The sequence below is a fragment of the Poecilia reticulata genome, chromosome 2 (assembly GCF_904066995.2).
Source record: "Poecilia reticulata chromosome 2, P_reticulata-male-v2, whole genome shotgun sequence".
In the NCBI taxonomy this organism is placed as follows: Eukaryota; Metazoa; Chordata; class Actinopteri; order Cyprinodontiformes; family Poeciliidae; genus Poecilia; species Poecilia reticulata.
In genome coordinates this window covers 39,122,366-39,138,578 of record NC_088831.1, presented here as the reverse complement: position 1 = coordinate 39,138,578, position 16,213 = coordinate 39,122,366, and the positions used below count along the sequence as shown (strand labels likewise).

At 38.2% G+C, this 16,213-nt stretch overlaps 1 protein-coding gene across 3 annotated transcripts in view; it reads right to left on the bottom strand.

The window, feature by feature from the left end:
* Positions 1-16,213, bottom strand: part of LOC103460449 (neuropilin-2-like) — a 116,925-nt gene that overhangs the window by 60,870 nt on the left and 39,842 nt on the right. For all 3 annotated transcript variants that reach the window (XM_008402625.3, XM_081604562.1, XM_081604561.1), the window contains exons 4-7: positions 12,689-12,916; positions 7,749-7,904; positions 7,487-7,656; positions 3,553-3,708 (exon numbers count right to left, since the gene is read on the bottom strand). In XM_008402625.3, coding sequence (XP_008400847.3) covers positions 3,553-3,708; positions 7,487-7,656; positions 7,749-7,904; positions 12,689-12,916 — 710 coding nt within the window. The remainder of the gene's footprint in view (positions 1-3,552; positions 3,709-7,486; positions 7,657-7,748; positions 7,905-12,688; positions 12,917-16,213) is intronic.

Sequence of the window (16,213 nt, the reverse complement as noted above, 5' to 3'; positions counted from 1 at the left end):
TTTTTGTTAAAGCAATACTGAATTCAGAACCGGTTCCTGCTTAAAACATGTTTTCAAGACTTTGTGTTCACTATTACTCAGCTCAGGTTGGACCCGTGTGAGTTTTTCTTTTTCGCTTGGTGCAAATCAAACACCATATCTCAAATTTACTACTTTTGTTGTACAGCAAGCATTGTTTTTGCAGTGCTTGCACTGTACAATGTCCACAAGAGATGTGCAAAAAGAAAACAATGTAAAAGATAATATTTTCCTTTTTTTTAATTTTGGAGATTTGCACTACCCCCAGGGTCGTCAGGCATGGAAGTCAGGCATGTTTTCTATTTTAAAAACTGCCTTTTATTTTATCCACCAATACCTCCACAATGGTGTTGTAAGAATGATGTAGCAGCCTTGAAATGTAGGTAATGTTTTTCAGCATTTTTGGTCCTGCACCTTTGTTATTTTATGTTGTCTTAGGTCTTTGAGTGCAACTAGAAAAATATTTATTATCTTTAATAAATGTTATGTATTTTAGCCAACATTTCTAACTTAACTTTCAATGATTTGTTCTGTGAAGATCTGTGCTTTTCCTGACTGTACAGCATTTCCAAATAGGGGCGGAATATGTCTGAACATTATCCTTCGTGTTAGTCAGTTTGAGTCCCTTTTGGTTCAAAACAGGCATTAAACGACATTATCAAAACCATTAAAGATCACACAAATCATCAGGATGTTGCGTGACAGCAGCACCACCCCTCCGGTCTGCCTCCCAGATGTTTAAGTGACTGACTGGAGTGAAGTGGATGGTTTATTAAGGGCCACTCATCTGAGACAAATGTTAACATGCAAGAAAAATGAGGTTGAAAACGCACCCATCTATGAGTATGCGTGTTTAATTTCTGTAAGTATTGCATTTACAAGGAAAACTGCACACATAATGCACATTTAATAGCTTTATTTAGAAACGTTTAATCATTGTGTCTCCCGTTTATTGAATAGTTTTACTTTTACTAGTTATTTCGGAACACCTCTAAGAATCATAGCCTAGTTGAACAGCAATCGTTGATGACTTTCTCAGACACAAAGCAGCGGAAGAAAGCATAAAATATGGCGTGCTGACAGACAGGAGGAAAGAGGAATAGAGAAGGTGCAACAAAAAGGGAGAAACAGGGAAGGAGAGTAGAAGATAAAAAGTTTAACAAAAACACTGATGGATAAATGCATCATTACAAAAACAAAGAGGCTGAACATTTGTAAACAAAATTACTAAAAACCGAGGATTCAGAACAGTTGCAAAGGCTAGTTAAGTAATTTTCACAGAGGACAAGCAGTGTTTTAGGTGAATTAGTTGACATTCACTCAATTTATAAATGTAGCATAGCTTACCGTAAATATCTCAATGCACATTACAAAACAAATGATGTAACTCGCACAAATAGGAAGTCTGTTCAGTCCCATCATTTAGAGAGAATCATACTCTTTGACATACATTTCAATTTGCTTTTAGTGATAAATGGCCAACTTGTTACACAAACTGGTAATTAAGTTTAAATCAAATCTGCAAACAGTTCTGTAATTCTAAAAATGTGGTTTGCCTCCATTCTTTCACAATGAGATAATGATTCTCAGACCTACATTTAATGAAGTGACTGAAAATTCTGATCAACTTAACGGCAGTATGCACAAGGGAGCAAAAAGGGTCAAAACGTCCTTACCAGCACCAAATGTTTTCTACCACAAGCTGGCGTTGATTTATTCTAGACACATTCTCACTTACACACACACACACACACACACTTCTCCCATGCTCTGTATCCGTTAGTATTCAGCTTAAAGTGCCTATCTAGGGTTATTGGGGAATCAAAGAGGATTATGGGTGGTAACACCAGCGACTAATCTGGAAGCACTGGTCATTAATCTGTTTTGCATGTTTGATTGCTGTTATTTTTTTTATTTCTATTGTTTCAAATCGTAGTCTGGTGTCAACATGCCATTAAACTGCAGTTGCTGAATGAAATACATTAAAACTACATAACAGTTTCTGTAAATCCTAATTGCACTAAAAATCCTGCAAGTTTTGCAAATTTTCATGTTTACTGAGATGATAAAAGGTGGAAACTTCTGTTCATGTTTAAAGCTGCTGAACACATTAGCAGGAGACTGGATTTCTTTAGGTTCTTTTCACTCAGTCATTCCCATATGTTTCATTTCCTTCACTGTTTTATCCATCTATCATTTCTCTGGGAGTCTTATGGGATCTTTAGTCCACAAAAAGACCCCAGATGGTCACACTAAGCAAAACACATGCATCTGCTAGTATGTGCATTCATTAGCGTTCGTTAAGGAATAAGCGTTTACAGCACAAGGCTAGACGTGGCGATAGACCACAGTGTGACCACAGACATGGGGAAGAATGGCTGCAATGGAAAAAAAACAGCCACAGCCACTGAACTACTTTTCTAATTGGATTACGTTTTTACCCATTAAGACCCAAAAAGCTGCCTGGTTTGTTTCTACCTAGAAACCGCAAAACTGCAGCATGCTCACTGAAGATATATCATGATTTTACACCTCTGGCAGAAACAACTCGGGGACCTGCTCAGCCATGTTTCCATTCAGCAGGGCTCTGACCAGAAAGTAACACGAAACAGATGTGATGTGAAAAACAGAATGAAGAAAGTATAAATGTATTTACAGTCGAGTCAGCTTCGGGCTTGGAGATACCGGTTCTCTCTTTTAGACTTGGTTGTAAACCTTTAAAGGGCTCCAGCTGAATGCCAGTTGAACAGTTTAATTGGAGACACTGGTTAAAAATTTGGTTTGTGGTCAATTACAGCTGCGTATGGTGCCTTGCAAGTGATGCAAGACATCTGCATTCCACTGTAAAGTGGAAGGAAAAGGACAAATGATGCAAAACATTTTAAAAGTAAAATTTTAAACAGTGTGAAATAGTTTTTCTACTCCTGATTCAGTACTTTTTAGAACAACCTTTTGTAGTTAAAACTGCAGGTCATTTGAGATGATGTGTTTACCAGCTGTTCACATCTATAGACAGAGATTTTTGCCAAAGCAAGCTCAGTACGATAGGATAGGCAGTGCAATAGTTGTCAAGTCTTGCCACAGATTCTAAGTTGGATGTGGGTCTGAACTTTGACTAGTCCATGATTTTATTTTTTTGCAACAATGGCTTTCTTCTTGCCACTCTTTAGTAAAATACTTTGGACGTTTTGCTGTAAGCCCTGCTTTCAACTTCTGCACAACTTCATCCACGGCCTGTTTGGTGTGTTCATTAGTTTGGCTTTGTGTAAATATTCTCAAACAAATCACTGATTCCTTCCCAGAACAGCTGTGTTTCCAGTAGGAATAAACTACACCATAGACAGACTTTGAATTTATCAATTAGGTGGCTTCTGAATGTGACTGGATGCACTGGATTTTACTTAACGGGTGCCTATCATGTAAAATCTATGCAGAATACATTATTTGTGCTTGTAATGTTACAATATGTGCAAAATAGCAGATGAAGTACACAATCACAAATGTTTTCCAGTTGTAACCAGCTGTTCTGCTCACCTTATGATTCTTGCCGTGCCTGTAGATCATCCAGTCTTCTCCATTAGTACTCACTTCCAGCTTGAAGGAGGAAACGTAATAAATATTCTTAGTTTCCTTTGAGATGGCGCCCTGAGTGGCGATCCCTGTGAGGACCTTTAGAGTATGGAGGTCCACCTGTTGGTAAAAGAAGACGGATTTAGCCTTAGGAAGTTGACTTGTTGTACTCCAGCATTTTGCATCTTTCTGCTTTTTTCCACCTCCTCCTTCTCTGCTTCTTTGTGCTTCATGCACTGCTGAGACTCTCTCCCAGCAAATCGATGGTTATGACCTGCGGCTCATTTTAATTTCCTCACATACAATAAGAATAATCACCTCCCATGCTAATTGTAGATGTTAAGCTGTGTGTCTGCTACGCTGCTGGCCGTGTTGTACTGAATATACAGAGGTGCAACTGTTTTTTTCTGTCGCTGAAGTAGTGATGTGAACAATGCTGCAACAACGTTTGAAAGTTGCTGAGCATTTCATAAAATCTATTCATAAATTCAACAAAGAATAGCATTTTCACAAATTTTCTTGAAGATCATAAAAATAGGAAACTGCTTATTTATTAACAGAAAAATGATTTCCAGACGAATGGCACAGGTATGTAAATAAGACTATTTGATGCCATTCTGCGATAATCCTCAATGTTTTTAGAGTTTTATCAAGATTATTCACAAATTGTGTTGAATTCATTGTTTGATGAAAAAATCCATTCTGTCTAGTTACATATGTAGCACACTGGATATAAACCATAATACTACCAACAATATGCTCTAAAAATAAGGTTTTTATAATGGAGCAGCATTCATGGGAATGATGATGGGAATGAGTTATTCCGATCATAGGATTCAATGTTTTTTGTGGGGAAATAATTCCTCTTGTTGTCTTGTTTCTTTATGACTTCACAAGTTATTTATGGTAGGCAATTCTCAACTTTGAACAGTTCTCTAATTGTTTTCTCTGACACTGTGGAGAAAATATTTACCAAATTTTTGTGACCTCCGTTGACAAAAATGTTGGTAAAAATTCTTTAAAAATGTATTTTAGATATTATTAAAATCATAAGAAACTGTACAGTGTTCACAAAAGGCCTTCTACACATTTTCATGTTAGAATGTGGCACTTTTCTGAATTTAAGTGGATTTCAATCAATAAGGCAGACAATAAAACCAATGTTTGCTTTTTTGTGCTTAAATATAGCTAAAAAAAATCCAGACATTTTGTTCTTTAAAGATAAAAAGAAGAAAACCATAATTTTTAAAGAAATAAATTCTACTACTACTGATAATTAGGTGTACCGCGAGTGCATCTGATTAAACATTTGCACATTTAAAACCTGAAGTTACATTTACAAAACTCACAACCCAATTTAAAAATTCAGCACAAATGAATCACAACTGAAAGTTAGAGCTGCTACACTTAAAGATTTCTTACTAAAATACATCAGCTTTGGGCTTCAGCTATCTCAATTTACGACAGACAAATAGAGAGGAAAAGATGAGAAAGGTCCTACTGTTGGTCAAAACATTTATTCTCCTCCAAAGGAGCTGTTGAAACCTGCTGATTAATCTGAGACTGCTGTGTGAATGTGCACTGTTATGTCCCACATGGGTAAAGTACAAAACACCGGGGGAGGGAAAATGCTGCGTTTGTTATCTGTCAAGAAGACAGGTGTTTTAGATTACTTCCAACACACACACGCACGTTTCTGCACTGGTAGGGCAAGAACAAGATACAGCAAGACAACTAATCAATAGTTCAGGGCAGAGGATGAGGGGAGAGGAGATGGAGAAGTAAGGAGAAAGGTAGAAAGAGAGGGAGAACAAGAAAGGAAAGAACGGAGGTGAAGAACAAATGAAAGAGGGAGAAATGCTAAGTGAGCTTTCCCAGGGAGGGTTCCTCATCAATCACAGAGCTGTTAGAATAACGGAGCCACAAGAACTCCACCATCAATCGTACTGCACCTCAGTGAGCGTACAGAACACAACAGAAAAGAACAGAATAGAAATGTCTCGCACCAAAATAACACATGCACTCTGAGGTCTTAGTAAGTGGTACGATGTAATTAGAAGAAACCTGCTGAATGTGAATAATATGCACTCATCAGGGTTCTGTCACTGTTTGTTCAGTGGTAAAGTAGCTAAAAGTCTCTGGCCCTGTGCAGACCTGGCATCAACATCCATTCTGGCAGGTGACCTATTATGTTTCCTTGAAAAGGTTGGGGTAGGTCTTAATACAAAGCATCTTCATTACATTTTTTGCTCAAAATCGTTCTATTAGTTTTTAGTCTGCTCAGTTCTGAACTGTTTTAGGGTCTCTTGTCACTTTAAATCCAAGTAAGCGTTTATAATCACACATGAAAATGGCGGGAAAAAACAAGAAATCATACAACCGTGTTTTTGAAAAACATTAATAAAGCCTCCCACATTATGCTTACAGGCATGCTTGCAAGGATCATAAACCGCAAAAGATAACCCGTCTGAAACTAAACCAATCTGCCTTTAGGTGTGCTGGCCTCTGACAAACCTGAAGCTTTAGGCAGGCTTTGGAAGACTATCCAAAGGTGCCAACCAGCAGCATAATCTGTTGTTTACAGTGTGCGCCTATTCGAAAAGTCCCCTCTCTGGCTGCCCGGGCTAAACCTCACCTTCACTTTCTCTCCCTGAGCCAGACAGCCTCATAACTCAAGCTTAGCTCAGGGACAGAACAAAGCTGGCACTGTGACAGAACGCCGGAAACGATGCCTCATACACCCGTGCAGCTAAACCCAAACACCACTCTGCCTCCCGCCCACTCACAGCTATCTCTCCCTCAAACCCTGACACAAATATATCAGTGATGGAGTTATTATGTCAACTGTGGATGAAAGACGATGTAAAAGTTGGCGCGCCATCTGTTTTTAGGTTGGGTACAGGAAGGTTTTTAGAGATGTTATGACAGAAGTATTCAAGGCATAGCGTTTGAAATTAGTGCTGCAATCTAATCTAAGAAGCTAAAGTTCTGACGTGATGACTTAAAGAAAACCCTTGTGATATGTGTTACTGAATTACTCTTCCTTCCAACATGAAGGGAAGACTAAGTACAGCTGTCCTGATCAACTTTATTTGATTAATTGAACATACGCAAGTCTGACCAGCTCTAAGATCAGGAGGTTTAGCAGTTGTGTGCTAACACAATGGCACAGATAAAAGATATCAGCAATGAACAAAGAGAAAAAAATTTATCTTGTGCCCATCAATCAGAGGAGGATTATAAGGTCATTTAAAAACAATTTAAGTGTAGAAAGATGCCAATCTTCCCAGGAGTTAATGTCCCAGAAAAATCACCCCAAGGGCAAACGGTACAACGTTCAGAGAAATTGTGAAAAACACAAGAGCTGTACGGCAGACTGTACAAACCTCATTTAGATTTGACAACAATAAAAGCAGGATCAGAAAAGTCTTGCTTTTTTTTTGTAAGGATTGCCAGGAAAAAGCCTCTTCTGTTAATCATTTGGTTTAAAAATTAAAACGTTTTTGGCATCTACAATTGGTTTTACATGTTTTTTAGACGTGTAGGTGTATGTCTGTTTTACCCAAAACTGTCCAGTGCAAAAAAGGTGGCCAGTTAACTGAGAAAAGAATGAAACTGCCCATAAATATAAAATCAGAGTTAAGCTTATGCTATTTGAAATTTGTGCATTGGTTTCATCAGATGTTTTTTGCAGAGCTTGTGAATTTTTAACTACATCTAAGCTTACAACACTTTTAGACCAGGCAAATTTGCAAAATGTATAGTGTTTTTAATGTGAAAAGAATTTCAAGATATTGCCTTCAGAGGTTCTACTTAATTTTTTGGGTAACACTTTATTTGAAGGGGGGTGAATAAGACTGTCATTTTTTCATGACCAGAGTTAACAGCAAACTCATACCTGTATGTACTCCCTGTTGTTGTCTTCAGCAGGCGTCCACCCATTTTCTTTATAATTGAGTCGGGCTTGACGCGGCACCCAATTTCCATCATGGAAACTTGAAGAAGCCATCATCTGCTCGTCTGTGATCTTTCCTGACTCCATTCCTAAGGCGTTGCTGCAGTGGAAAGCTAAACATGGGTGGGAGAGATGTTGGGAGGAGATGATGAAGACCCAAACTCATGTTTTACTTCTGAATCACAACTGAAGACTTCAAACTTACTCTCGCTGACTTCCTTGTGCGTCATGTTGTATCGAGCGGAGAAGCCATCCTTAGCCACAGCCATGTCAGTGTGGAAAGCCAGCGAGAGGATCCCAGTGGATGATTGGATTTCAGGAGGTACTCTGGTCCCACAGTATCGGCCAATCAGAGGGCCCACTGTTAATCCAATAAGAATCCGTAGATTAACCAATTTTGCCATTAAAAAATTAATTTGCCAGAAAATTGGACGCCGTTTGCCAATTTTCCTTTAAATATTAGTCAGACTTTTAACCAAATCCTCCGACTGTGTTAGTCACACAAGATATCACTCCTCCTCTGATACATTTTCAAACCCTTTCATCCTTTAACACACAGATTTTTCCCTATCTGTTGTTACTTCCACTGTTTTATCACTCATCTTCATCACTCCCTCCAGCAGCGACGTCTGCTCATCCTCCCTCTGTCTTTATATCTCTGCCTTTTATCTGTCATCTTCACTTCTACACTAAAACACATTTTTACAACATGCACCATAAATGTAAGGATTTGGTATCAACTCAAATATCCATGTGGTTCCCCTGCTATCTTATTGTGGATCGTGCAACGCCATAACATTAACATAAACAGATCAATTACAGTGTTTACATTGTACCTTGATTATTTTACATTTTGTATTGCCAACACAAACGACTGCATTTTGTCCTGATTTTAAGTGACAGGACAACACAATGTGGAGCAGGATTCTGAAGTGGCAGAAAAATAACAAGATTTTCAAGGAATTTTGGATGTAAAATCTGAAGCTGAGGCCTGATTCTAAAATCATGTAAAATCAGGCTGAGGCTGATTCAACTAAAGTGAATCAGCCTCTCTGGATTCACTTTAGTTTCAGCTGGAACTCTTTTTATGGTTTGTCTCTGTGATTCTTGTACATCTAGCGACTACAATTCACCTATTCATTTTCGCAAAAATAGCTCAAGTTAAGTCACATAAGATGGAGAGCATCTGTGAACATTAATTTTCAAGTCTGGGCCAACACATGAATATAATTTTGTGTTCAACCACTTCATTGTTACTTTGGCTGTATGTTGAGACCGATTTTCTGGCTGGGGCTAAGCATTCAACCCAGTCTCAAATTATCTGCAGATTCTATTTTTTCTTGTCTTCCATTTAGCTCTATATATTGTTCCAGTTCCTCCTTAAGGACAACACATCCAGAGCATGATGTGGCCACCACCAGGATGGATTCCAGGTGATCCACAGTGTTGGTTTTGAACAACAAAAAGCTCTATGCCAAAATGTTTGAATATCGTCGAAGCTAAGCAGGGCACACCCTTTCATGTTTGCTACTCTTTTCTTTAAAACCAGATTTGTGCAGTGCATGTCTAACAAAATGTTCTCCAACAAATTACTGAGGTTTTCACAGAACAACTGAATTCCTTCCTTTTTAATGATTTGGTAACTTCTATTTAGTTTTATTGAATCATGTTGAGCAGTACCGGCATTAATGGGGTGATTGCAAAATCTGTTTACATTTTTACATTTTTATTCACAATTATGTGATATACCTAAAAGATTATATCACAATTTCATGTGATATACAAACACATTGTGTTTGTATATCACATAACATGTTTTAAATAAGGTAGACTGAAGTTTGCGGCTGTAAATACTTCTGTGAAACACTGCAGACCTCAGACTGATGACAGAAACCTTTAACCATGTCACTCACACAAGATCCCTCTCGTGTTGAGATAGAGATCTGTCTTCAAATCCCTTCATCCCTTAACCCTCAAATTTGTCTCTATCCGCTGTTACTTCCACTGTTTTATCACTCATCTCTATCACTCCCTCCAGCAGCGACGTCTGCTCATCCTCCTGGTGTCATCACCTCTCTTCCCTTCATCTATCATCTCCATCTCTGGACTAAACACGGTTTTACAACGTGCACTAAAAATGTACACACAGTTTATGTGTTAATCCAAAGATCTAAGTGATTCCCTGTGCTGTTTTTTTTTTTTTTCCTCTCTAGCAGACTACCGTACCACAAAATGTCAATGCCTCAACGTAAACAGATGATTGTGATTCAAAGCCCAGAGGTGTGTGTGTGTGTGTGAAAAAGGGAGGGTGTGTGATGAGATGGTACAACATTCATCCTGCAAACTCCCAGCTCCAGAGATATACACATGAAGAGGAGGAGGAGGAGAAAAAATAGCTGGCGATCGAACAGCACTATTGATTTTTTCCCCTCCCTTTTGGAATTGTTGGATATTTGAAATACGTCTCTTGACAATGGCAATAACTCTTTTCTTGTTGGTGGAGAAGAAGCGAGGAAAACAAGAAAAAAAGACAAGCAAAACAAAGCGAAAGTAAAATACAGCGCAGTTACATTTCTCTAACAAGATTTTGTGTATTTACAGCTTGCTTTACAGACAGGGCTCATCTCATTTCCTTTCCATCCCCAAGGTTGATAGATGAGCCTGAAAGCAAACAGTTGACTAGTCAGTTCATCTGAAGAGATAAAATCTAAGCATACCAATGCTTGTATGTACACTGAAGTAAATATAGGAACAGTTTAAGCTCATCTTTCAGTTTTCTCTCTCTTGCCTTATTTGATTTGTTGTTTAATCGAGTGAAAACTGACTTCTGAGGCTGTTTATCTTTGCTCCCATTAACTGGATAAACTGATTTAAGGCCGTCTTTTAGCATCCACTCCCTTCGCCACTGCGATTTAACCCAATACTGTCTCAGTCTTTTTTTTCCCTACTCACTTTTCCTCCTAAGAGCCAAGATGAGTTTCATCATTTTATAACTTTGATTAATGCAGTTTCACATTAATAAAATAAAAAGACTTGAAAACATTACAAAATCATGAAGTAGATTTCAAGTTGCATATTTTGCAGAATAGTGTTGCTGTGCAAAAGTATTTATCCCCTTATAGATTGTGTAACATTTAGATGTTTCAGATCAAAGAAAATTTAAACATCAAAACAAGAATAACTGGAGTAAGTACAACATAAGTGTTTCCAGGCAGATGATTTTCTATTTCTGGAAAAGCTGGCTTTTATTAGCCAGCTGACCACCAGTCCACAGCAACAAGTGAGGAAGGGCAGCTCTAAAACTCTAACTGTCCAGAATCTAACTAAAAACATTTTAAATCGTAGGAAGGGTGTTGAATAATTTTTTTTTTGTGGTTTTGAAACCTGGTGCCACAGCATGTACTTTTTAGGAACAAACCAAAAGTTCTTCATTTCTTTCTCTTACCATTAAATTCCCTCCACTTTCATCCTGTTTTGGAGTCTTCCTCCATTATTGTACGCCACAGCATTTATTTCTCCTTCTTTTCTTCTATTGCTTTTTCTCAAAATGCTGGAAAGAAGCAGCTTCTTTTTATTCCTTCATCCTTGTAAGCAGCATTTCTTCTCTGCCCTGCCTTGCCATTGCCCTGCAGGCTGAATTCATCGCTACACTAAAGCTCATTGCAGGCAGCTGTTGGTTCTCCTTTCTGTGATGTTCGATTCCTCTTCGGCGATCAATTGTTTAACCTCTCCTGACTTGGCAGCTGTTAATCATTTTGATCAGAACTGTCCATTTTTAGAATGGAGGAAATTAGAAGTTATTCATGAGGACAGAAGCAGATTGAATAAAAAAAAATCTTTGGGCAAATCCCCTTTCCGACTTTTCGGTCCTGCTTTCAGAAATCCTGTTTATCCTTTCCTGAAGTCGGGCCACAAATCTGCCGACCTTGATCCTCAGTCCAACATCTCTTGCTTTGTTCCTGTATTTCCAGCTGCATAGGGTTTTTTTCCCGCTGCCTTCCCACAAACGCTTCCAGCTCGTTCTTTTCATTCCATTGCTTGAAAGAAGACACAAGGTCTTTGCACCTTATGGATTACTCTCTGAAATCTCCCAATTTTTCAAGCAGCTACACCAGAAATATCTTCACCATCTCCCATTCTCCTTCTCACCTCCAATCCCTTTTGTCCCTCTGCTTAACATCTCCTATTTTATTTTCCCCTTTAAATTTTTTTTCCACAACAGGTGCCAGCATCCTGCCTGTAAGCTTAGCTTTTATCTACCAACACATAGATGCTAAAATAGTCTCGGCTCTACTGCAGTCAATAAGGATGTAGGCAGGGCACTTTTTCACTGTACTGACTCAGAAGGCAGGTGAGGTAGTGCTGAACATCTCCATGAACAATATTCAATGGATTTACCAAAAATAATACAAATATACAGTATCTCACAAAAGTATCCACTGCCCTTTAACTTTTGCAGTCTTTTTTATCATCCAGCAACCATAAACTGTGATGTATTTTTGTGTGCTAAATAAACACACAATAGCAAATTTCAGTATTGTGAAGTGAAAGCAGAAGGAGACGTGTGTCCTAAAAATGTGGCACGCATTAACACTGGTATAACTAGATAAAGTCAACAACGAGCCTTTATTATTTCATTACTTGAGTGTAATTTAATTTCAGTACAAAAAAGACAGTTCTTTGAATGCCTCTGCAGTTTGTTTGTTGCTTACATTAAGCGTGGTGGCAGCATAATTAAGCTATGATAGGCTATGCAGAAGTTAAACTTCATAAACACAATCTTACAATTTTTGGTCTAGTGTCTAATGCAAATGGCTTAGTACACTTGAACTAAGACTAAACTAACTTACAGGTAACTTTTCAGCATGAAATAACTTGTTTTAGTAATTATTGAATATTGATAAAGTACAAATTCTACTGGCAGATTTGGATTTTTTTCACTTAAGTGGATTAAGCTACAGTGTCTGACTTTTTGCTGTAAGAGCAGTAAAAAGTTATTGAATAAAAGTCAAACCTCAGGACAAGCTAAACAGAGATGCATTTTTCTATTTATTTAACAAAATAGAATAAAACCATGGATCGTTTTCCTGCCACTACAAAACAACTTGATAATTGGTTGGTCTATCAGTTAAAGTCATGCCGTACCTGCTGGGAGTCCATCCCACACTTCCAGCCAGTCGTACTTGCAGTCTCCGTCGCTCCCTGGCAGGGGATCGTTCTCCAGATCAAAGGTGAGGAAGGTGAGGGTGACATCCATGCTGGGTGGCACGATGATAATGAAAGAGCACTCCAGGTTATGGGGGTATTTGTCAGGGAAGCCCGGGGACTCAATGAGGCCTGAGGGACTTGTGAAATTACGAGAACAGTCTGAGCCTAGAAAGATGAGCCAAAGCAGAACGGGAGATGTAGCTTAGTGGCAGAGAAAGGTCAGATTCAGTTATAAAATAAGTTTCAAGAAATTGAATACTGTGAATGATCACTTCATACATATTTTTCTTTATTTGAAAGCTTGTGGGTAGATATTGAGTGATGTCATTTGTAATAAGAAGATTTGACATGAACCTGATTCTGGTGTTTTCAAATGGTGTTATAAAAAATTAAAAAAAAAAAAAAAAAAACTTGGGGAATACTCCTATTACTTTTTGTACATGGCACACTTCTGCTAATCTGCAGAATTTGTGCTAATGTGCTAATTTTTCCTTAGCAGTTTAGCGGGTTTGCTAACTTTGAAAAAACTTTACATGCTTAGCTTTGTCTAAATGAATGTGCCAGATAAATTCTGAAGTGCTAATTTACTTGGCTGTTTTTATACATTTTCAGTTGAATAAAAGTCAACATCTGTGTTTTGGTTATCCATTGTCACATAGTTAGACATTTATATTAATGCTCTTATTTTGAAGTGGGTAAAAATAGCAGCTTTAGGCAGCAGTTCCATTTCCTCTCCTCAGATCCTTTGATGTTTCCCCTCAAAATGTATTCCAAACAAGAAACATAGAAAAACAGTATAAAACATGTACAGCAGAGAACAAGATATTTATTGAATTAACGATTATGATTAGTGTTTTAGGGTTAGCGCAACTGACTTTTTAGTCAACGGTGCCCACCATCGGAAAAGTAGCTTAAGTTCTGGGAGAGTTGGCCTGCAGAAATTGGTGAAGCATGAATGGAATGTATTTTACATCACCGTCTTTTAATACGTATTCACAAATATTAAATACCAGACAAAGAAACGGATAATCTGCAGACTGTATCATGCATGTGGAGTACAGCAGTTCATGGGACCTTCTAGATCTACCCCCCTTATTAACACTCAGATTCACACACACTATAGACTGAACACAGTCGCACCAATTGGACCATTATACCAGCTTAGCCAACCATGTGTGACCAAACCCTTATTCTCTCACACACACACACGCACCCCCCACCCCCACACACACACACACACTGTCTAAGCCTCTTATTGTAACCCATTTCTCCCCAGTCTGTTTGGGTGTCTGGTATTGTACTTACATGCTTCCATAAATGAAGAGAAGCATGAATACATCACAAAATAGTGTTTATTTTAGCAGTGGGTGAAGAGTTTTTTTTAATTTTGAACATGTCCACTTGCCGATTAAGGGTTTGAGATTCAAACTCAAAAAGAGCCTGGACTCGTTCTCTTTCAAATGCAAATGACCGCATTGATTTTCCATTGTGAGCGACAAAGCAGTTGGAGTCACAGCGTGTCTGTGGAAGTAAAGCTCAAAAGTTAAAGACTTTAATTTGATAAGGTTGCTTGGAGATCTCCATGGAAACTAGATTTTTACACCACGAGTACAGACTGACAGACGCTATAAGTGATAACCATATGTGTCTGATTTATTTAATTTTGAACATATTGGTTATTCGGTCTTCTGCGGTTGTGACTAAAAATATTGATGTTTTCAGCCTGATATTTTCATTTGTCTCATTTGCGTGAGCATCGGTCTTAACTACATATTGACATCTGATAATATCAGAGATAGACTTTCCACCATCAAAATGAATGAAATAATATTTTGCTGCACTTTCTGGACAGACTTGTTTTTACTATGATCTTCTTGGCAGCGGCGTGACCCCAGTGCCAGACAAACACACGCTCACACATAAACACATTGTTTCTTCTGCGTCTGGCCCCCCTGCAGAAGCAGTCGCTGCATAGCTAGGGGGCTGCGTGACTATCAGTAGGTGCGTGTGTGTATGTGGAGAAGTGCACGCCTGACCAGTTTTGTAGCCGGCAGCGATTTTATTCCCCTCTCATTACTTCATGTTCATAGAGCCTGGAAAAAAATCACTTACTTATGCCCTCCTTTCTCCCGTCTTGTTCTGATCTGTCCCTTCTTTGCATTGAAAGTAACACCTATCACCACCTCATCTTATTTCCTATTGTGCTTTACTTATATTGTATCTGTTTGAACAGGATTACTGTGAAAGGAGCAAGCTGACAGCTTGTTGCTGTATGTGTTGCCGGGTAGATCTGATGCTTATGTCTCGTTGATCTCTGGGATTCAGGACGGGGATTGTCAGCATGTCTTTAAATGATGTGTTGGCATGCAACCACTTTTATTTATTAAAGTTCAAAGGATACCATATTGAGACAAAAGGAAAGTGGATATATATATATATATATATATGGTTTTGAGTTCCTAGTTTTTGTTATACAAGAAAACAAAACTAATATCAATCTGTTCAAAACATTTTCCATCTTTAATGAAGTATATATCCCTTATAAGTCCTTATAAATTGCTGAAGTATTTCCGCATATTGTTCGTTCGTCATGATATCATCTATATTTTACAGTGCATCAATTTCCCATGCAGCAAAACACCCACACAACATGCAGGCACCCCCATACTTGAAGCATCAGCAATGAACCAGATTTGAGGATATCCACAATTTTCCTCCTGATATTTTGGCTTTTCTCATCATCACATAACACAAGGAAGGGTTGTGTGTATTGTGTTGCCTTAAAATGTTTAATCATATTTTCCTTCAAACAGGTTTGGTTGTTTTTCTGTTTAACCAAGCTGGCAAAAAGTGCAAAAGTTATGTTACATGTGTAATACATTTTAAAGTTATTTGTAATAGTCTCATTATTTTTGCATCATACAAATCCTGACATTGAAACTGGAGTTTTTGTGTCTGCCCCATGTGTTAGTTTGCAGGTTTGTGTGTGAGTGGATGCACACATCCACTCACAGGTTCTTTGCAAGATAAAATCCAAATTTATAGCCCATCCTCACACATACACACACACGCATGCACACACACACAAGAGCACATGCAGAGGTTATTTACTGTAAGACACCCACTGAAAGAAATGCATTACAGGCGACCACACACAGTTCACTGAAACCAGCGTGAAAACCCACAACATTTTAGAGGTTGGGATTCCACCTGGTTGCTATTTAAGTTTGAAGCATGGGCTTTTAAACTTGCCAGAAACTACCTTTCAGCATTTATTATGGGACCACATTTATTTTCTCTTTAAAAAAAAAAAACTGCCTTTGCAGCTAAACTCCAACCAAGTTGCCATAAGACAATTAACAGCAAAATAATCTCGCTTCCGTTTACTGAAAGTTTAAATCCAGCAATGTCTCACTGATGTAATTCATGAAGCTGTTTTGAAATACAAAAATTTCGATAAAA